Below are 19,113 nucleotides of genomic sequence, written 5' to 3'. Positions count from 1 at the left end.
CTCTGACATTATTGGATCTGACCAAAACTATACAGCATTTAAGGTATACCCAGGCACACAAGTATAATGAATATACAGGTATGGGACCAGTTATCCAGAATGTTCAGGACCTGGGGTTTTCAGCATAAGGGATCTTTAAATCTACTAAAAAATAATTTAAACATTAATTAAACCCAACAGGATTGTTTGCCTATAAGGATGCATTATATCTTAGTTGGGATCAAGTATAAGGTTCTGTTTTATTATAACAGAGAAAAAGGAAACGTTTTTTTTAAAATTTGAATTATTTTATTAAATTGAAGTCTATATGAGCTGCCCTTACTGTAATTTACAGCTTTCTAGATAATGGGTTTTCAGATAACAGATCCCATACCAGTATAATGAAGGAAAGCAAGTCAAGCCACAAAGTGGCTTGATATATCTTGATAGATTTGAACAGATCCAAAGACCTGATAGACTGCAGCAGTAAGTTCAGACCTTTTTGGTTTAAGCACCTCTTTCAGGCCCAACATTTTGTCAGGGCTCCCTTAGCTTATAACAAGCTTACAGATAAATGAAAACATATAATTTGGCCATAAGTGTACCTCCTAAATATCACTCATAAGGAGCCTACTGATTGCCCCCAGCCACTGCTCTGGGCCCCTCGGGGGTGGGGGAGTTTGGTTTAGATACACAGGGTGAAAACGACTGGCTTACAGGGTAGAGTAATGCAGTAGTTGTGTAAAAGTAAATAGATTATTTTGCATTTGATTAATTTGGTTGTGTACACTTTTCTGTTCATGGAATTACCTTCCTTTGTAATTCACCTGCATATTTAGTAATAGCATGGAAGCACTTGATCAAACTACACTGTTTAGATATGATTTCTCATGACAAATACCATCAGATACTCAAGTGTCCAGAAAATAACATTATTTTTTTAAGGCTAGTGCTGCCTAGGTGACTACATTTCCTGACATGGCCTGATGTAGCATGTGAGGATGTATGCAGTGTATGCAGCAGCGGAGTTACGCAGCGTTTGGGTAGTTAGGACCAAGCTGGGCATGTGGCATGAAGCAAGCCCCAGTACTTTTTACTGCTAAAAAAACCCCCAGATAGGTCCAGTTGTGGAATACCCTGCAAATTCCTTTGCTGCATTCTCATATTATCAAATTAACATAGCATATGCCTTGTCTTGGCCACCTATAGTGAAAGCTTATACTTCATTTTTTTCTGGCAAAATGTGCGATTGGGAAAATGCTGCCTGATTCCCCGGCAAGTGTCTACTTGGTTTTATAAAAGCCGAAATAAAGCTGCCAGTTTGATCACAGCTGTTAGATATGTTAGATATGTATTTGACACCAGAAACAAGTAGCTTAATGCCTTAGTAACCAGGCTGGGCTATACCATAAGCTAAAGTTGCTTCAAGGCATTGACATAACAAAGAGTTTGGTGCTTAAACGGGGTAGGCATGCTCATATTGTATAAGGTCCCAAATCTGTTGGATGGTTCCTAAAACTTTACAGGAAAGCATGGCCTAAATTCTGAGGGATTCTGAGGGTCAGTAACCCTTTATAGAAATTCCAGTTTTTTAAGAAATAGATAGAAATTCCTATGTCTATTTTCCCTGATACCAGAACTAGGTTACAGCTTGGATATATGAGCCCTTTCTGTTAATTAGTTATAAAGACAGTGGGAAGTTCTATGACAAAGAAATAAAAGGAAAAAAAAAAAAGCTCTAGAAATTCTGAAGTAAAACTGAAATGTCTATAATAATAATAATGCTGAGGTTCAGTGGTTCCTCTTTATATTTTGCATACAGTTCATGAAAAACACCATAAAATATGCTACGTTTCATAGATTTCATGAGTGCATGTTTTGCTCTCTTGTCACATTAAATGAGAATGGGAGAAACAAGCTTTAGCTGACACTTCCAGGAAAAATGAAGTGAGGAAAATAAATACAGATGTAAAGCACATTTCACCATTACTGTACCTTAAAAGAACCATATATTACCCACTGATAGTTAAGATTTTTTTTAAAATGGTTACTACGTCACAACTGGTATAACAGCAAACATTTTTTTTCCAAGGATGCCCTAGCAACATAATAAATATAGCTTTGTGGGTTAAATAGCATACACTGCACATATTTAAGTTGTATATCTATTAAAAGAATTCATCAAACAAAATGTAAACCAAAAGGAATGAGCCATATGTCTAAGAAAAAAGATCATTTAAGGCATTCACTTTCTTTTCTTGTCCCCACCCTTCCCCTCGAGTGCTCTTGCACTGATAATGAGCAGCTAATTTGAGACACTGTTGATTGCAGAGGTGCATCTAGCCAGGTTCCATACACAATGCCACCACATGGAATTGGAATGAAATCTTCTGTGGAACCAAAAGCTTTGGGAGTTTAGTAATATGGCAGATGTTTGTTCAGACCCAGGGTCTTGAGATGAAATTGTGATTAGGATTTAGCAGTGCTAGGGAGCAGCAGCATAGGTATATATCTCCATTGATGCAACTTAAAGGAACCGGAGGTCAACAAGTAAAATATCCTTTCTTTCCTGCACGTCACATTAGTAGCACCTTCTACTTGGAATAACTAATGCCTCTGGTGAGGGGCTGAGATGTACCCATTAGTCTTTTGTTTGTTTAATCATCGTTCCTAATTATCAAGTGATTTATAAAAATAGAAATAAGCAAGAATTTTAAGCTTGGTTCCATCTTGAGAGGTTTTTCTTGTTGTCCTTGAGAACATGTTGGAGAAACTAGGTCAGATCAAGCCCTATGCATGTAGTTGGTTGTATGTCTGGCATGAGATACAAAATAAGTTTTGCAATGAGTTTTGCAAATTCTGAAGAAATTAAAAAAAAAAAAACTTAAAAGCATTCCACTGCGCTTATGGCACAAAGAACACAACAACGAGGGCATATTTAGTAGAGAGATAGGGGCTCAAATTATAAGGTGTGTTACAAACTGTACAAGCATGTCTTTATCTATTAAAAAAAAATGAAAATGTTGCAGTACTTAAAGCCTTGTTTGGGCTTCGGGTATATAGATTTCAATGCTGTCTGCTCGCTCACTTGTTGAATTTTGCCGGAATGACGCTGCTCTTTTGGCAGCCATTAACCTTCTTCTTGCTTCTTGTCTTTGTCGGTCAGGTAGATCAAGAGATTTTTCTCTAGTGATGGGGAATTTTCCTCTGGTGGGTTTCTTTGGTATAGGAAGTGGGAGCTTTTTGTCATCCTGAATAACAAAATGTAACAACATAAATTAAATGGAGAACCTTAGAAAATAGCTTCTTGTCATATAATTGGCCACTTAAAAATTTGGTTTGTCAGATAATATGTGACCATGTAAAGAAAGGGTTAATGTACATTAATATTAAAGTTCCTTATAGGGATCTTTATTTAGGCAAGTGACATGTGTTTAATATAATTAAAAAATTCTAATTAAAAAATCTGGGGATAGCTTCTATAAAAAGCTAAGAACTTAGGGTTCCCTTAAAAGCATGTAACTCCAAAGGCAGTATTATCTTTATATTTCACAGTACTATACATAAGGATACATAACAACTGGCACAAAAACAAAATGAGTAACTCTGTATGTGAGGGATAAGAGGTATAAAACTATTTAGCTGTATGGGGAAATTGATCTTAGAGAAATATGAAAGGAAATGTAAAGCTTCTAGACAAACTGGCCAGGGTGCTCTGTTATGCATTTTTGCAATTTACATTAGTTATAGAGCAACATCAGAAGAGTTTCCTCTTCACCTTCTGACATTTTCTCAAAACAGTCACACAGTTAGTAGAACTGACAGCAAGTAATGCTGCAATTTCAATTTCACTATATCAGCAGTGTAATCATTTCTAATATTGTGTAGAAAAAAAACCAATGTAAGTTACAAAAGTGTTAGAAGACCAATGTTACATTCATTTGTTTACAGGGGTTAGATTTACTTTAAGTTCATGAGGAGATAAGGGAATTTTAAAGGGACAGTAACACCAAAAAAATGAAAGTGTATAAAAGTAATTACTATATAATGTAATGCTGCCCTGCACTGGTACAACTGGTGTGTTTTCCTTAGAAAGACAACTATAGTTTATATAAGTAAAGCTTCTGTGTAGCCACGGGGGCAGCCATTTACAGGAGAAAAGGCACAGGTTACTTAGCAGATAACAGATAAAACCCCATTATATTCTACAAAGCTTATCTGTTATCTGCGATGTGCCTGTGCCTTTTCTCCTTTTTCCCAGTTTCAATGGCTGCCCCCGTGTTGACATAGCAGCTTATTTATATAAACTATAGTAGCGTTTCTGTTGCAAACTTACCAGTTTTACCAGCGCAGGGCAACAGTAAATTATATTTTAATTACTTGAAAACACTTTCATTTTTTGGTGTTACTGTTCCTTTAAGATGTGAAGTGTGAATCTTGATATGTTTATTAGGAAATGATGGCTTTTGTGCAGGGGCAATGTCAGTTGTAGCACTTTGTTGCCTGCAGAAGATCATGTCCCCCACAGGTGAGAAAGCACTGAGATTGTCTTTTAATTCAGATGAATGGGGTTCGGTGCATTTAAAATCCTTCACATGTTGTAATGTAGGCCAGTTTGATTAGTGGGCAAACTGGGAGAGAGAGGTTAATGGTAAGGGAGAATTTGATCTATGCAAGGTAAAACAATGTCTAATGTTATTAGGGCAGGGACTGATGGAATATGTTACACTGCAAATAAAGGATAATAATGCTGTATGGTTGTGAATTCCACAGGTAGTGGTAGTGCTCTGGCCAAGTCCTGTATGTTGAGCATGGAAGTAGGTACTAGTAAAGAGTAAAGTTCTAAAGGTGGCTATACATAGGGTGACAGGGCACTGTATTTGGAGAACACCATGAGGCTGAGATTCAGATAACCAGAATTGTTACAGGTATGGGATCCGTTATCCAGAAACCAATTATACAGAAAGCTCCGAATTACGGAAAGCCCCTCTCCCATAGACTCCATTATAATCAAATAATTCAAAATGTTTAAATTGATTTCCTTTTTCTCTGTAATAATAAAACAGTACCTTGTATTTGATCCCAACTTAGATATAATTAATCCTTATTGGATGCAAAACAATCCTATTAGGTTTATTAAGTTTTACTGATTTTTTTAGTAGATTTAAGATATGGAGATCCAAAATACAGAAAGACCCCTTATCCGGGAATACCCTTGGTCCCGAGCATTCTGGATAAAGGGTCCTATACCTGTATCTATAAATAGAAAGGCTTTTTTGTTGTGCATCATTCAGAGTTCTTATTTCTACTGCTGACACACTCCATTGACTTCTCTAGCAGCAGTGTAGTAAATGTCGATGAGTCTTTAAAAAAATGGGTAATTGTTGCTACATCATTTCTGCAATAATGAATAGCTTGTCTGACATAAACACTCGAGACTTTCTATAGGAAAAAAAAAAATATATATATACAGTTATATAGTTATGGGACCTGTTATCTTGCATGTTCCAGACCTGGGGATTTCCAGATAATGGATGTTTCCATAATTTGAATGTCCACAGTTTAATTCTACTAAAAAATAATTTAAACAGTAAATTAACTCGACAGGATTGTTTTGTCTCCAATCAGAATTATTATATCTTAGTTGGGATCACATCCTTGTAACAAAAATTAATTATTTGATTAAAATGGAGCTTGTGGGAGATGGCCTTTGCATAATTTGGAGCTTTCTAGATAACGGTTTCCAGATAAGCGACCCCATACCTGTACATAGAAGCGGTCATAAGTTGAAAGGGCAAGTTTTGAACTTGTCAGTTGAGGGCAGGCATTTAGTCAGTACCTACCTTCTTTTCAGGAGAATCAACTGCTTTCCATTCATTGGCTTTTAACTGATGCAGTTTATCAAACTTCATGCTTACATCTTCTATGGAGAGCTGCAACAGGTCCCAGAATCCTGCTAGATCTTGGGAGGTTGGTCTGGGCATGGCACTTGGGTCCTAAATTAGTCCCAAAAAACAGACAGGATATTTCAGTTTAGAAAGTACAATGCACATGTGTTTCTGTTACATTTACATTTCTTTTAAATTTCATTTTAAATTACAGTTTCAAGGATTAAAATAGCAAAAATCTTACATATGATTTTCTTTTTGGTGAATTAGCAGTTAACATTAAGTAAATATATTGGGGGACTTAGACAGCGTAATGGTTATGTATTTTATGTAATTCTAAAAAACCACTAGGTGGCAACATTTCCTTTATTTTCCAAAGCAGATGAATCTTAGACTATTATTCTCTGCAAATTACAGAATTCATGTCATCATTTTCAATAATATTTAATGCCAAATCTACTCTACAAAACACTATACCACTATATACATTACACTATAAAGCTGCACACTATAACATTCATGAAAAATAAAGTGTTAAGAAGAGAGTGTCTCCTATAGGGATTACAGCCAGGCCCCAATGCCTGTAACATGTTATGCAGAGACATCACAGAATGATTTGTCAGCTTGAATGAGCCACTGATTGATTTAACAGTGTTCAAACAATAATAAAACTAAGTTGTGACATACAGTATTACTTGCCCTAGAGGGGTGAGTGGGTTAACCTTGCACTATAAACAGTGATAAAAATCTGTCAGTTCTTAGTGAGTGTGTTAATGGCATATGCAGTTCCCGGCAGACTCCAGCCCAAGCGTACGTTTGCACTGCTATTTTCAAGAGTGTATAATGCTATAATAAACTACCATTTCTGCTTCTAAACCTTGGAAGTGACATGCAGTAAGCAGCTCACCAGTTCTGTAGGAATCAATCAAAATGGCATTTGTTTATGAGTTCCTGAGTTTAAGAATGACAATCGTTTAGGCAGTGCAGTATGTTACTATTCCTAATTGCATGTGCATAGTTATTGGTACTTGCACTTGCTCCTACCCAACAGTTACAGGAGGTGCAATGAGCTCACTAAGCCTTATAATTCTGTCATTTAATTTCCATTTGAATTACAGCTTTGTTCCATGGAGTGGCACTTTTTTACTTATGGTGCCAAACTTGGCTGTATCTTAACATCATGCATTTTAATTTTAGTGTCTGTATATCTATACTTGCTCAGTATGCAGTCTCCCATCTGGCTTGTAGTTCTCTAATGCTGCAAATCCCTGCATTGGCTTCCTAACCAGGTAGTTCTGATGTTATGTTCCTATCCATGACAAGACCACAATAAACCACGCATCTTGAGAATTATGGACCCTGAACAGTGAAGACTCTGTGTTCAAAAGGTCCTACTTATCATGCTATGTAAAATGACTTACACTGAGAAAAATAACATAAAAGCGGTGTAAAAGTGTCTATATAAAAGCGTGTATTTGATTTCTGCCATTGATTTATACCACTTCATATCTTGCCTAAGCCATTAAATTCAATGGGAAATATCTAAATGGCAAGTAAGTTTCAGTGGAAGTTGCTGTGTGTGTTGATGGACAAACACCATTTTTTACATATACAAATAAGGTAACTAAAGGTTACTAAAGGTAACTAAAAAGGTACAAAGCAATTATTTACAAGCCTTTATAAGCCTTTATAAAGCCTTTGTATAAGTCAGAGTGAGTATAGCCCCCTTCCAAGGGTTGGGCACTCACACAGATGTAATAATTCTAAAAAAAATTAGGGGAGATTCATAAACATTTGAGTTTGATTTTTTTGCACAAAAAAAAAATGAAATCCGAATTATGGTTCAAATATTCAAATGTCTGGTATTTATAATGTGCAAAAGACCCCAAAAACGTGAATGTAAAAATCTGCCATCTAAAAGCTTGTGAGTTTCTATAGAATCAATGGGAGTTGTCCTAGGCAAAGTCAAGCTATATTTTCAATCTGAGCTAATTTGAGTTTTTGAGTTTTATTTAAGTTTGTAAATTTGAAAAACTGAGGGATTCGAGTTTACCACATTAATACATAAGGGAGCATTTGATATGCAAACAAACTCGAATTCACAAACTCAAAAACTGATAAATAAGCCCTTTAGTATCTATAATGATAGTGTTGTACACTGAAACATAATTTTGTCTATCAATAGATAAATTGTGTTGCTGCTTAGTATATGCTATTATTGAAGTGCATTTTATTGTTACACAATTTTTATACATCTTTCACAAAAAATGGGGTGACTCCTTTTTCTACCTTCTATTGAGTGAACTCAATGGCACTGCTAAGCTAAGGTACAGTCTTTCCAGTTCAGATGAAACTACAATTAATCCTCAGAGGATGATGAAGATCAGGCTTGCTTTCCTTATGGGTCAACCACAGCTCCTTATTACACATGCACAAAAGAAGCCATTTCTCAGATAGAGCCAAATGTAAAGATGACAAAAGCCTTAAGAATTAGGGGCAGATTTACTAATCCACAAATCCTAATCCCAAAAGGGAAAAAATCGTATTGTAAAAGAAAATTTTGCGATGGCAATGAAAAAGTCGATGGCAATGAAAAAGTCGCGGAAAATATACGAAAAAGTCGCGGCGGCGACGAAAAAATCGTGGGACATACGAAAAAGTCGCAAAAATACCGATCATTACAAAAAAACACATTTAGGCGCCTTCGGACCATTTGTGGATTAGTAAATCTCCCCCTTAGTGTGGTATTAGCCTAAAATGTCCCGACTGCACTGTGGGAAAAAGGTTTTTGGGTCAGTTGGAATCAAGATATATGTTTTTGACCAAAGCTCAAAGCAATGTAAAGTATAGTTGCTTTTCAAAGAGGGGACTGGCAATCTTGTTTAATAGAATCTGAACTTCCAATAGTAAATATCAATGTTTTTTTTTACACAGACATATTTAAATCCACACATTAAAAGTAAAACATTATCTAGTGGAACTTAAAGTCCTTCTGCTTCTCAGAGAACCTGTTCACCACCCACTATGAAAAGCGCAGGGACTTCAACAATGCAGTCCATAACTGCACAATGGAACAAGGTTGGGGGGGGGGGTAGTTGATTGACTCTCTGGGCTTAAGGAGGTGGTGGGAAATGGTTCCTGAGCCAGATTCATAGACACATATTTGAGCATTTGAAGGTAACTCTTCTGCAGACTAATAAAAGTGCCTTACCATGGACAAATTATCAGAAAAGTGGTTGAATGTTTTGATTTAGGGCTTGTTCTGAATATACTTTTTGCTTATTGCTTTACTCACAAAAAATCTTGAACTAAACAAGTTAAACAGCGAAATTTCAGATATTCCATATTTGATCCTTTCAGGGTAGATAATTAGACTACCAGAGCTCAGATAATCCCCCCCTGCAAAATGGACTTCTGTCTACTGGTAACTTAATCATCTACCTCCCAAGGAGTAGGTTCACTTACCTGTTTAGCTTTTTGTAAAAATAGGTCCTTCACATGTATAGCCGTACTTAGCAGCAACGCTTTTATGCTCTTGGTACAAAAAGCTAAATCACTTTTGCTATTGCTATTTGATTTGTAAACGTGTTAGTTAATAGGCCATTGAAGTTTTTGGTCCCAGACCATTCAGACTGTTTCTGGTTCCCATCCCAGATGGGGTTTTTGTGATGTTCATATAAATATTATACAAATACCACAAATTACCCCAATTAAAAGTAGCAAGAGTCAATGTGTCCAGCGTGTCATTATAGGGATATAAATCTTTGGCCACATGAATGGCATTCTATCCCTTCCTGACTAGTATTCAAATACAGACACCTACCATCATGGTTAAATATAACTATCCTTGAATGTATTGCTAGCCATTTCTAACACATGTACACCACCCACATTACGTGCCAAAGCCAAAATTAAGTTGGTCAGTTCAAACTCATTGACTTACTACATCTAAAATAGTACTATCCCACGAGATGCCTGACATGTGTTTCACTCTTCAATCACAGCTTTGTCCAATAATGAGCCTACCCCAGAAATGTAACCTCTCTGTAACCTAAAGAAATGAAATATAAGGGTTTGTCTGTTCCCTGACCTGTAACAGTCAGCTAACAAAATCTAACAGTGAAAGACCAACCCACACAACTTTACTAACCAAGATCTCCTCACTAGTACAATAACAGCAATGTACAAACCTGTATCCTACCGGTAGCTACAAAGGGTTTTCACTAATGTTATTGCTTCTTTTCTTTATAGTCTAAATCAAAACTGTCCAACTGGAGGCCCACATTTTTATAGTCCCCAGTTTGCTCAAAGACTCTGTATGAAATCATCATTTTAATTTAATCTGGCCCTCGACTATGATATATAAGAAGTAACCAACCCACCACATAAATTAGATACCACTGTTCTAAATGAACCCTTTATTCTCCCACTGACCATATAGATGGATAGAAAGAATGACTATTGTGTGTTGCCTGTCATTTCAAACAATGTACCGTGGCAATCCCACAAGTGTCTGTCTTTCAACTTAATTTCCACTTTCCTGCTCAGCTAGAGAGGAAATATTATTGAATAATAATATTTCATTTGGTGTTATATAACAATTATTCCTGTGGGAAACACATACTTTTTTATCAGGATACTCATGCTGTAAAGCTAATAAAGGTAGAAGACACTGTTTTTGTAAATCCACAGCAGCTTGAGAAAAGTGTGAAGTTTCCAAGCAACGACAAATTATAAGAACAACTCCGCAGCATACTTTGTAAGGATTACGCAATTTAACCATCTGCTGATAATGTCAATAAAATACATGCAGGAGACAAGGAAATGAATTTCAATAGATTTAAAATGTTTAGTGCCAGTATAAATCTGCTAAGGAAGCTTAGCGGTTCCAATTAACATAGATGGACCTATAATAATGAAATATAAAAGACAGAATGGTTCATCTTGCAGTAGCCATTAAGGGAATGCTGCTAAAATAGAGGGATTTGAATAAAATGGAAATTTTAGGTATTTTTAACAGATCGAAATCTCCATCCGCACCATATGGAGGTAGAAATGGAATACAAATAAAGGCTACTAATTACATAAAACATTTGTTCTAAGAAGTAATTAAAGTAACCACAAACTGGTCAGGGGCCTTTTTATTTAAGAAACAGAATGTTTCCCCATGTTTAATAAATTCCTTTTTGCAAGAGACGTCTTTACCAAGGCTGACTTCTTACATGCTTTGAAGCATGAGTTTTGTTGCTTTGCATTCAAACTGTAAAATGCCTCAGAGAATGCCACATTTACTTAAATTCACTGCCACAGTTAAAGGAGAAAGAAAGGTAAAAACGAAGTAAGCTTTATCAGAAAGGTCTATGTAAATACAGCCATAAGCACTCACAGAAACGCTGCACTGACTTCTCTGTCAAAAGGTTTCTTGTGTCTGTAATTCATGTGCCACAGACACGCAGCTCTCTGCTCTCTCCTCTCTCCTGCTCCCCCCTCCCTCAAGAATGCTAAGAACTCCCCCCCTTAGGAATGTGGATCTGAGCCAATCAGCAGGAAGCTGACTCATAGGGGCACATTTACTAACCCACGAACGGGTCGAAATGAGTCCGATTGCGTTTTTTTTCGTAATGATCGGTATTTTGCGATTTTTTCGGCGTCTTTACGAATTTTTCGTTACCAATACGATTTTTGCGTAAAAACGCGAGTTTTTCGTAGCCATTACGAAAGTTGCGTAAAATCTGGCGATTTTTCGTAGCGTTAAAACTTGCGCAAAAAGTTGCGCTTTTTTCGTAGCGTTAAAACTTACGCGAAACTTCGCACCTTTTAAGTTTTAACGCTACGAAAAAGGCGCAACTTTTCGCGTAAGTTGTAACGCTACGGAAAAATCGGGCGATTTTACGCAACTTTCGTAATGGCTACGAAAAACTCGCGTTTTTACGCAAAAATCGTATTGGTAACGAAAAATTCGTAAAGACGCCGAAAAAATCGCGAAAAAGTCGCAAAATGTTCGTTTTCAAGTCGGAACTTTTCCAATTCGGGTCGGATTCGTGGGTTAGTAAATCAGCCCCATAGTCTTACTAACTGAGCATGTTCACTTGGTCTCGGTGCAGGAGTGAGGCATTATGGGAACTTTCTTTAGACAGCTCAGCGTTTTTTTTCCTGTTTGGCTTCTGATCATCTGAACAGGTGATATATGGGGAGACTTATAGGCACTATTGAGACAACTGAAGGTATGCCTGCAGCTTGAGATTAACTCTTTATTAGCCTTTCCTTCTCCTTTAAACATATATGTCTCTGTGTTTCAATCTCCCTATAGTGGTTATTTAAATATGTTGGCAGCAAATGATGTAGATCAGTGCTGTCCAACTTCTACGGTGCCGAGGGCCGGAATTTCTCTAGCATACATGGTGGAGGGCCGCTAATGGAAGCCAGTTTTGACCACTCCCCCTTTTGAAACCACACCCACTTCAAACCACACCTATTTTATCACAATGGTGGTAGCACAGCAAAATCCCAAATGCTTGGTCCTTACTGTGGGGATATCAACCATCATTCATATGTGAAAGAATTATGTCATATTAAGATATACCCTTAAATTCCATATGCCTCCTCCTCCCCTGTGGATAGCAGAGCAACCCCCAGTACATAATTACACACCTTAGGGACCATTTAATGGCTATTTCCAACTGCTAACAAACCCCTGCCAGGTTCACCTCCCACAGGCAGCATAGGGCAAGCAGAGTATGGCACACACAGTACTAAAACACATTATTCAGTGAGAAAACACAACCATTTATTGGCTAAGAATTTAAATACAAATTACAAAATTCAAAAAATAAACCATACTATACCAAATGGTAATGTACATCCCATGCTATATGGCACCCTCTCTCCTTCCTAACACGTTAATTCTGAGCCAATAAATGGTTGTGTTTTCTCACTGAATAATGTGTTTTAGTATTGTATGGCATTTCAGGACCTTTCAGTGAGATACATCTTAGGTTTTCTTTCTCAATCTTACTAATTGATATTGATTATGGCACACACAGGCAGCACTCTGCCTGTCCTATGCTGTCTGTGTGTGCCATACTCTGCCTGTCCTACCCTGCCTGTGTGTGCCATACTCTGCCTTCCCTATGCTGCCTCTGTGTGCCCTACCCTGCCTGTGGGTGCCATACTCTGCCTGCCCTACCCTGTCTGTGTGTGCCATACTCTGCCTGTCCTACCCTGCCTGTGTGTGCCATACTCTGCCTTCCCTATGCTGCCTCTGTGTGCCATACTCTGCCTGCCCTACCCTGCCTGTGGGTGCCATACTCTGCCTGCCCTACCCTGACTGTGTGTGCCATACTCTGCCTGCCTTACCCTTCCTGTGTGTGTTATACCCTCCCTGACCTATGCTGCCTGTGTGTGCCATACTCTACCTGCCCTATGCTGGCTGTATGTGCCATACTCTGCCTCAGTACCTATGTCTGAGGTGTGAAGAAGTGAACAATGTGAGTGATTACAGTCTGAGCCTGAGGTGTGAACACTGCAGGGGGTGAACAATGCAGGTATTAAAAGGTGTGAACAACACAGGGGATTACATATTTAAACAATACAGAGGGATTACAGCCTGAATCTGAGGTGAGAACCATGCAGGGGGCCAGTTAATCTCAGTACTGATACCATTTAAAGCTTACACAAAGGTAAGCCATCAAAGCAGCCAGACAGGTGGGGGGCCACACAGAGGGGGGTCGCGGGCCGCCAGTTGGACAGCATTGATGTAGATGATCTAGGGGTTCATGTATACAAATGCTGTGCAAGTGGTTATGTCTGACTTGCTTTACTTTTTCTTTCAACTCAGCAAAATATAGTTTTCTGTTTGCTGGGATGATAACTACTAAAGCCACTTTTGCACATCTATTCAGTTGTGTTGCACTGTGTTTGGGCCAGATTTGCCTTTGTGTATTGGAGTGTCACATCATAGGATCACATGTTGATGGAATAATAATACTGTGTTATGATTATCTACAGTACAAAAATTGATGTTATTATAGACTTTTGTAGATATGCTGTTCCGCCTTAGTCACCTCATGAAATACAATATCACAAAAAGAAACCACTTTGACAACTATGGTACAACTATGCTATTTTCATTATTTAGCTACAAAATGATCAGTGTTTTCTATTTTTGTGTAATAACATTTTACTCCTCTGAGATGTGAACATTTGAGATATTTTGTAGATAAACAATTTGGTTTTATAGAAAAACTATCTTCAAGGTATTGACACAGTAAGAGTAAGACAAATGACTCAGAAAAAGGTGTGAGAACAGATATAAATTCTAAAGATACATTGGTGTCCACAGGAGAGCAATATGTTCCAAGGATAGTGAGGCAAAAAGAACAAGTACAGTAAAGAAAATGAAACCAAGACTGAGTGATAAAGACAATATTGTGATCTTAGAAATATAAAAAAATAAAGAAATATATAAACCACCTCAGACTGGGTAAGAACAGAAATCACAAGTGGCGGTACAAATATGGCAAATAATAGGGGAATGATCAAAATACAAGACTGAAATTAAAGGAAAGACAAGCTTGTCATCACTGCTAGGGCCGTTTTCTTATTTCCAAACCTACACCTTACTCTTCACTGTTGTGTGCAGCACAATTGAGAACAGATCATATAAAGAGGCTTTAACAATACACAGTGATGCAGAAGGAGAAGGGTGTGTGTAGGAGCTTTCAGTCACAAAGACAATCTCAGAGAAACCCATTAACCTGTTAATGATCATTCACAGAATCCAGGAGCAGCAGATGTTCCATTAATCTGTGGGGAGTTTTACAAAGAAATGATGTGCTGCCTGGAACACAATAGCTGGAATACAGAACTGTGAGAAAGGGCGATATTTCCAAAGATCTGAACATTGTAAACATGGGAAATTTTCAAGCAGCCCGTAGATAGGGGGACCACTGAATTTGTACTTTCAAATAGTCACTGGGTATCAACTGCACTATTTTCATAGTTCAGACCTAATTCATAGTTGATACTTCTTTACTTGCCATTCCTATCAAATCATAGATGATGAGGAAACAATAGCTTAGGTACAGGAAAAGGTACCATGCCTCTCTGGTATTGTATGTGTATACACATATAAACACATAACTTGAATGAGCATCAGGGCTGTTATGTAGTCATAGAACTTCTGTCTATGGTGTACAACCAGCCGCCATATCGTTTTAATTTATATTGTTGCTACAACATAAATTACATTTTCAGCAGTGCAACCCCAGAAGTGTTTGCAGATATGCCAGGGTACATGAAATAAACATTAAATTAGTATATCTATAAGTATATCTGCATTCAGTAAAGGTTCCCTTTGGTGGCCTCTGGTACACAGACTACCAAGTACTACAGTCCTGGGACCCAATATAACAGTACCATCTGCATCTCCGTCGTGACAGCCACCCAAATATAAGAATGGGGTTCATTAGTTGCAGTTATTTTAACAGTGCTTAGATTCACGGAAGGAGAGGGTTATTCTTCCCCTTTACAGAGCGCTGGTAAGGCCCCATCTAGAATATGCTGTTCAGTTTTGGTCTCCAGTGCCCAAACGGGACATTATTACACTGGAGAAGAGGCGCTTAAGAGGTGACATGATAACTATGTATAAATATATAAGGGGATCATATAATAACCTCTCTAATGCTTTATTTACCAATAGGTCCTTCCAACGGACACGAGGGCACCCGCTTCGTTTAGAAGAAATGAGGTTCCATTTAAATATTCAGAAAGGATTTTATACTGTGCGAGCTGTGAAGTTGTGGAATTCCCTCCCCGAATCAGTTGTACTGGCTGATACATTATATAGCTTTAAGAAGGGGTTGGATGGATTCTTAGCAAGTGAGGGAATACAGGGTTATGGGAGATAGCTCTTAGTACAAGTGAGGGAATACAGGGTTATGGGAGATAGCTCTCAGTACAAGTGAGGGAATACAGGGTTATGGGAGATAGCTCTTAGTACAAGTGAGGGAATACAGGGTTATGGGAGATAGCTCTCAGTACAAGTGAGGGAATACAGGGTTATGGGAGATAGCTCTCAGTACAAGTGAGGGAATACAGGGTTATGGGAGATAGCTCTTAGTACAAGTGAGGGAATACAGGGTTATGGGAGATAGCTCTCAGTACAAGTGAGGGAATACAGGGTTATGGGAGATAGCTCTCAGTACAAGTGAGGGAATACAGGGTTATGGGAGATAGCTCTCAGTACAAGTGAGGGAATACAGGGTTATGGGAGATAGCTCTCAGTACAAGTGAGGGAATACAGGATTATGGGAGATAGCTCTCAGTACAAGTTGATCCAGGGACTGGTCCGATTGCCATCTTGGAGTCAGGAAGGAATTTTTTCCCCTCTGTGGCAAATAAGAGAGGCTTCAGATGGGGTTTTTTGCCTTCCTCTGGATCAACTAGTAGTTAGGCAGGTTATATATAGGCATTATTGTTGAACGTGATGGAAGTATGTCTTTTTTCAACCTAACTTACTATGTTACTATGTTACATAAAAAGGGCCAGGACATTTCCAAAGCATATCCAGCTCATGTAAAATGTATTAATAATGTGGTAATTGCATTGTACATATTCTCCATCTAACCACATACTTTTATATGCTTTCTTAATAATTAGCTCATAGTCAAATCTACTGGGTTTAATATAACTCTACCATAGGGGATGGACAAACAACATTAATCTAATTGATGGGATGTCCATATGAGATGCGGCCTTGTGACTTTCAGGTTGGGTCAGATAGGATGTGGGAGGAAAATGTGGTCCTGGTAATTCCAGTTGAGCCAATGACTTTGATACAATGAAATTAAATAATGCCCTAATGCTCTAATGTTTCCCCTTTGGTCCCTCACAATGAGATATATTAGGGAGCTTCCGTCTAAAAATCAGCCATCCTTAATGGGCATTACACCTGGAGAGAGAACCTAGGAGATCATGTTCTACAGAGAGTTCATACGTGTCTATTTGTTGACTACATATTACAGTAAGGCTAATACTGGTCACACATAGTTTGGATTCTCTGATTTATCAGGACAACCTGTAAGTAGTGGCAACGGCGAACTGAGTCACTGGTGGGCTGGTTTCTCGTTTTGCCTTTATCAGTCAGTCAAGCACTGTTTTTTGGACCTGTATATGCACAGGTTATTGTAAATTTGCTAAATTATCCATATTATACTTAAATCATGCATTTGTGTAAGTGGGAGACCTTAGGCCAAACTACGATGACCTTTTTCCTTTAACCATAAACCATAAAAATCATGAATTCATTAATGAGATAAAAGTTCAATAACAAACATTAAAAACATTAAAAAATTATTATATATAGATAAGGTGTATGTTGGCATAACCTTTGGCAATGCAGCTTACTTATCAGTTTCTCAATTTGTACAAGTGTCATAAACATATATATATATATATATATACAGTGCCATTCTCTGTAGGTGGAATAAGGAATAAAGTAATCAATCCACTTAAAGCTACCCAATCTTTTGCTTTTTTGTACCCCCTCTAAATTTGTACAGTCTCTAGGGCAGCGGTCCCCAACCTTTTATACTTGTGAGCAACATTCAAATGGAAAAAGTGTTGGGGAGCAACATGCTGGTTGGGGATCACTGCTCTAGGGTATAACTTCTATATCTATAGAGTGTGCTTTCCCAGTATTCCTTTTTCTTTTTATTGACATGCGCCAAACCTCTGGTCTCTGCATTCTCCCCTTAGAAGAAAATCACTTTAGATATACTTGCATCGGGTAATCTGTCACTTGCACTAGTCCAGCCAGATCCTTTAATTTCCCGAGCATGCCATCCTGCCACACTCAATATACCAATTTTACATTGACTCAAACTGATTTTCTACGCATTTCAGGACTTCCAGTACCATCATCAGGAGTATTTAGTTAAAACATACATCAAACTAAATTTGATTTTGATAATCCCTATATTTGACCTTATCTGTATTGGTCAATCCGTGCTTATCTATAAATCACTAAAATGTGTACATTTATATGACTGTCCAAATATCTATACATTCAAGTCCCTAAGTCCCCCTACTATAACACTGATACATTCAAAATGCCTCTATTCTACTGATATGTGATTGACCATATTTAGCTCTAAGATGCTCACCAAACCTTGCTCTCACAGTTCTACCTATATAAACCAGGTTTCATAAGTATAAAAACAGACATATACTTGTAACCCCCGATTTTATGTTTCTAGACGTTATGTTTTCCCAGGTTTTACCTTTTTTTGGTTCCCTGGAAAATGTATAAATGGATTTAAATTTAGAGGGATCTCCAGAATAATATTATTTGCATTAGGGAAAATAATGGAGACTTACCATATTCTGCTGACAAAGCCAGTAAAATTGTTGAAACTTCTGAGACATCAGAAGCTGTGCACTTCCAACTGCACTCCTGATTTTACCTAGATCTGAGAAGAACCATTCAAGATTAGGATCAAGCTCAGGAAAATGTTTGCATCAAAGAAAATGTTTAATGGCAATATGAATTAGTCTATATGGAACTGGAAACAAAGTGACTAATTTACAAATGCAAATGAGAATGCAAAAAAAGCTTGCAAGGTACTTGTATTTTTACACTTTCCTCGGTAGCTGGTTGTTTGCTTCTACTTTTCTGATTAATATGTCCAGGGTGCACTGATGCAAGGGTTTCCTTTGGGTGTTTCACCTTCACAAACAAATGACTTGTCCCTAATGAATTACACCCTACCATACTTTAAGGTGCAGGTAGCATCAGCTACCCTGAAATGCTGCAATTTGCACCCTTATGGACACATAAACGTTAACTAAAACGCTAATTTGCACCTGTGTTCTAGAATCCTGAATGAAATGCTACATCTGCACTTGTACACTGGTAAATGAACCCTAATATGTACAGATAAGGGATCCGTATTTTGAAACCGTTTGCCAGAAAGCTCAATTCCCATAGAGTTCATTTTATGATTTTTTTTAATTATTACCTTTTTCTCTGTAATAATAAATCAGTGCCATGTATTTGATGGTAACTACACTGCATGAATCCATATTGGTGGCAAAACAATCCTGCTGGGTTTACTGATTTTTAGCAGGTATGGTGATCAAAATTGCAGAAAAATCTGGAAAATTCCCTAGTCCCAGCACTTGGATAATACTGTATATCCAAATACCTGTATTATGTGTAATATTTAACCATTTATATTTGGTCCTA

At 37.7% G+C, this 19,113-nt stretch overlaps 1 protein-coding gene across 3 annotated transcripts in view; it reads right to left on the bottom strand.

Moving 5' to 3' along the window:
- Positions 1-222: 222 nt before the first annotated feature.
- The window catches only part of dlgap2 (discs, large homolog-associated protein 2), a 252,368-nt gene continuing 233,477 nt past the window's right edge, over positions 223-19,113 (bottom strand). For all 3 annotated transcript variants that reach the window (XM_031902504.1, XM_031902505.1, XM_031902506.1), the window contains 3 exons: positions 18,246-18,337; positions 5,823-5,975; positions 223-3,230 (listed from right to left, as the gene is read on the bottom strand). In XM_031902504.1, coding sequence (XP_031758364.1) covers positions 3,012-3,230; positions 5,823-5,975; positions 18,246-18,337 — 464 coding nt within the window. In that variant the 3' untranslated portion in view covers positions 223-3,011. The remainder of the gene's footprint in view (positions 3,231-5,822; positions 5,976-18,245; positions 18,338-19,113) is intronic.

Source organism: Xenopus tropicalis, chromosome 5, assembly GCF_000004195.4.
Source record: "Xenopus tropicalis strain Nigerian chromosome 5, UCB_Xtro_10.0, whole genome shotgun sequence".
NCBI classification, from domain to species: domain Eukaryota; kingdom Metazoa; phylum Chordata; class Amphibia; order Anura; family Pipidae; genus Xenopus; species Xenopus tropicalis.
This window is presented reverse-complemented; position numbering and strand designations above follow the sequence as displayed.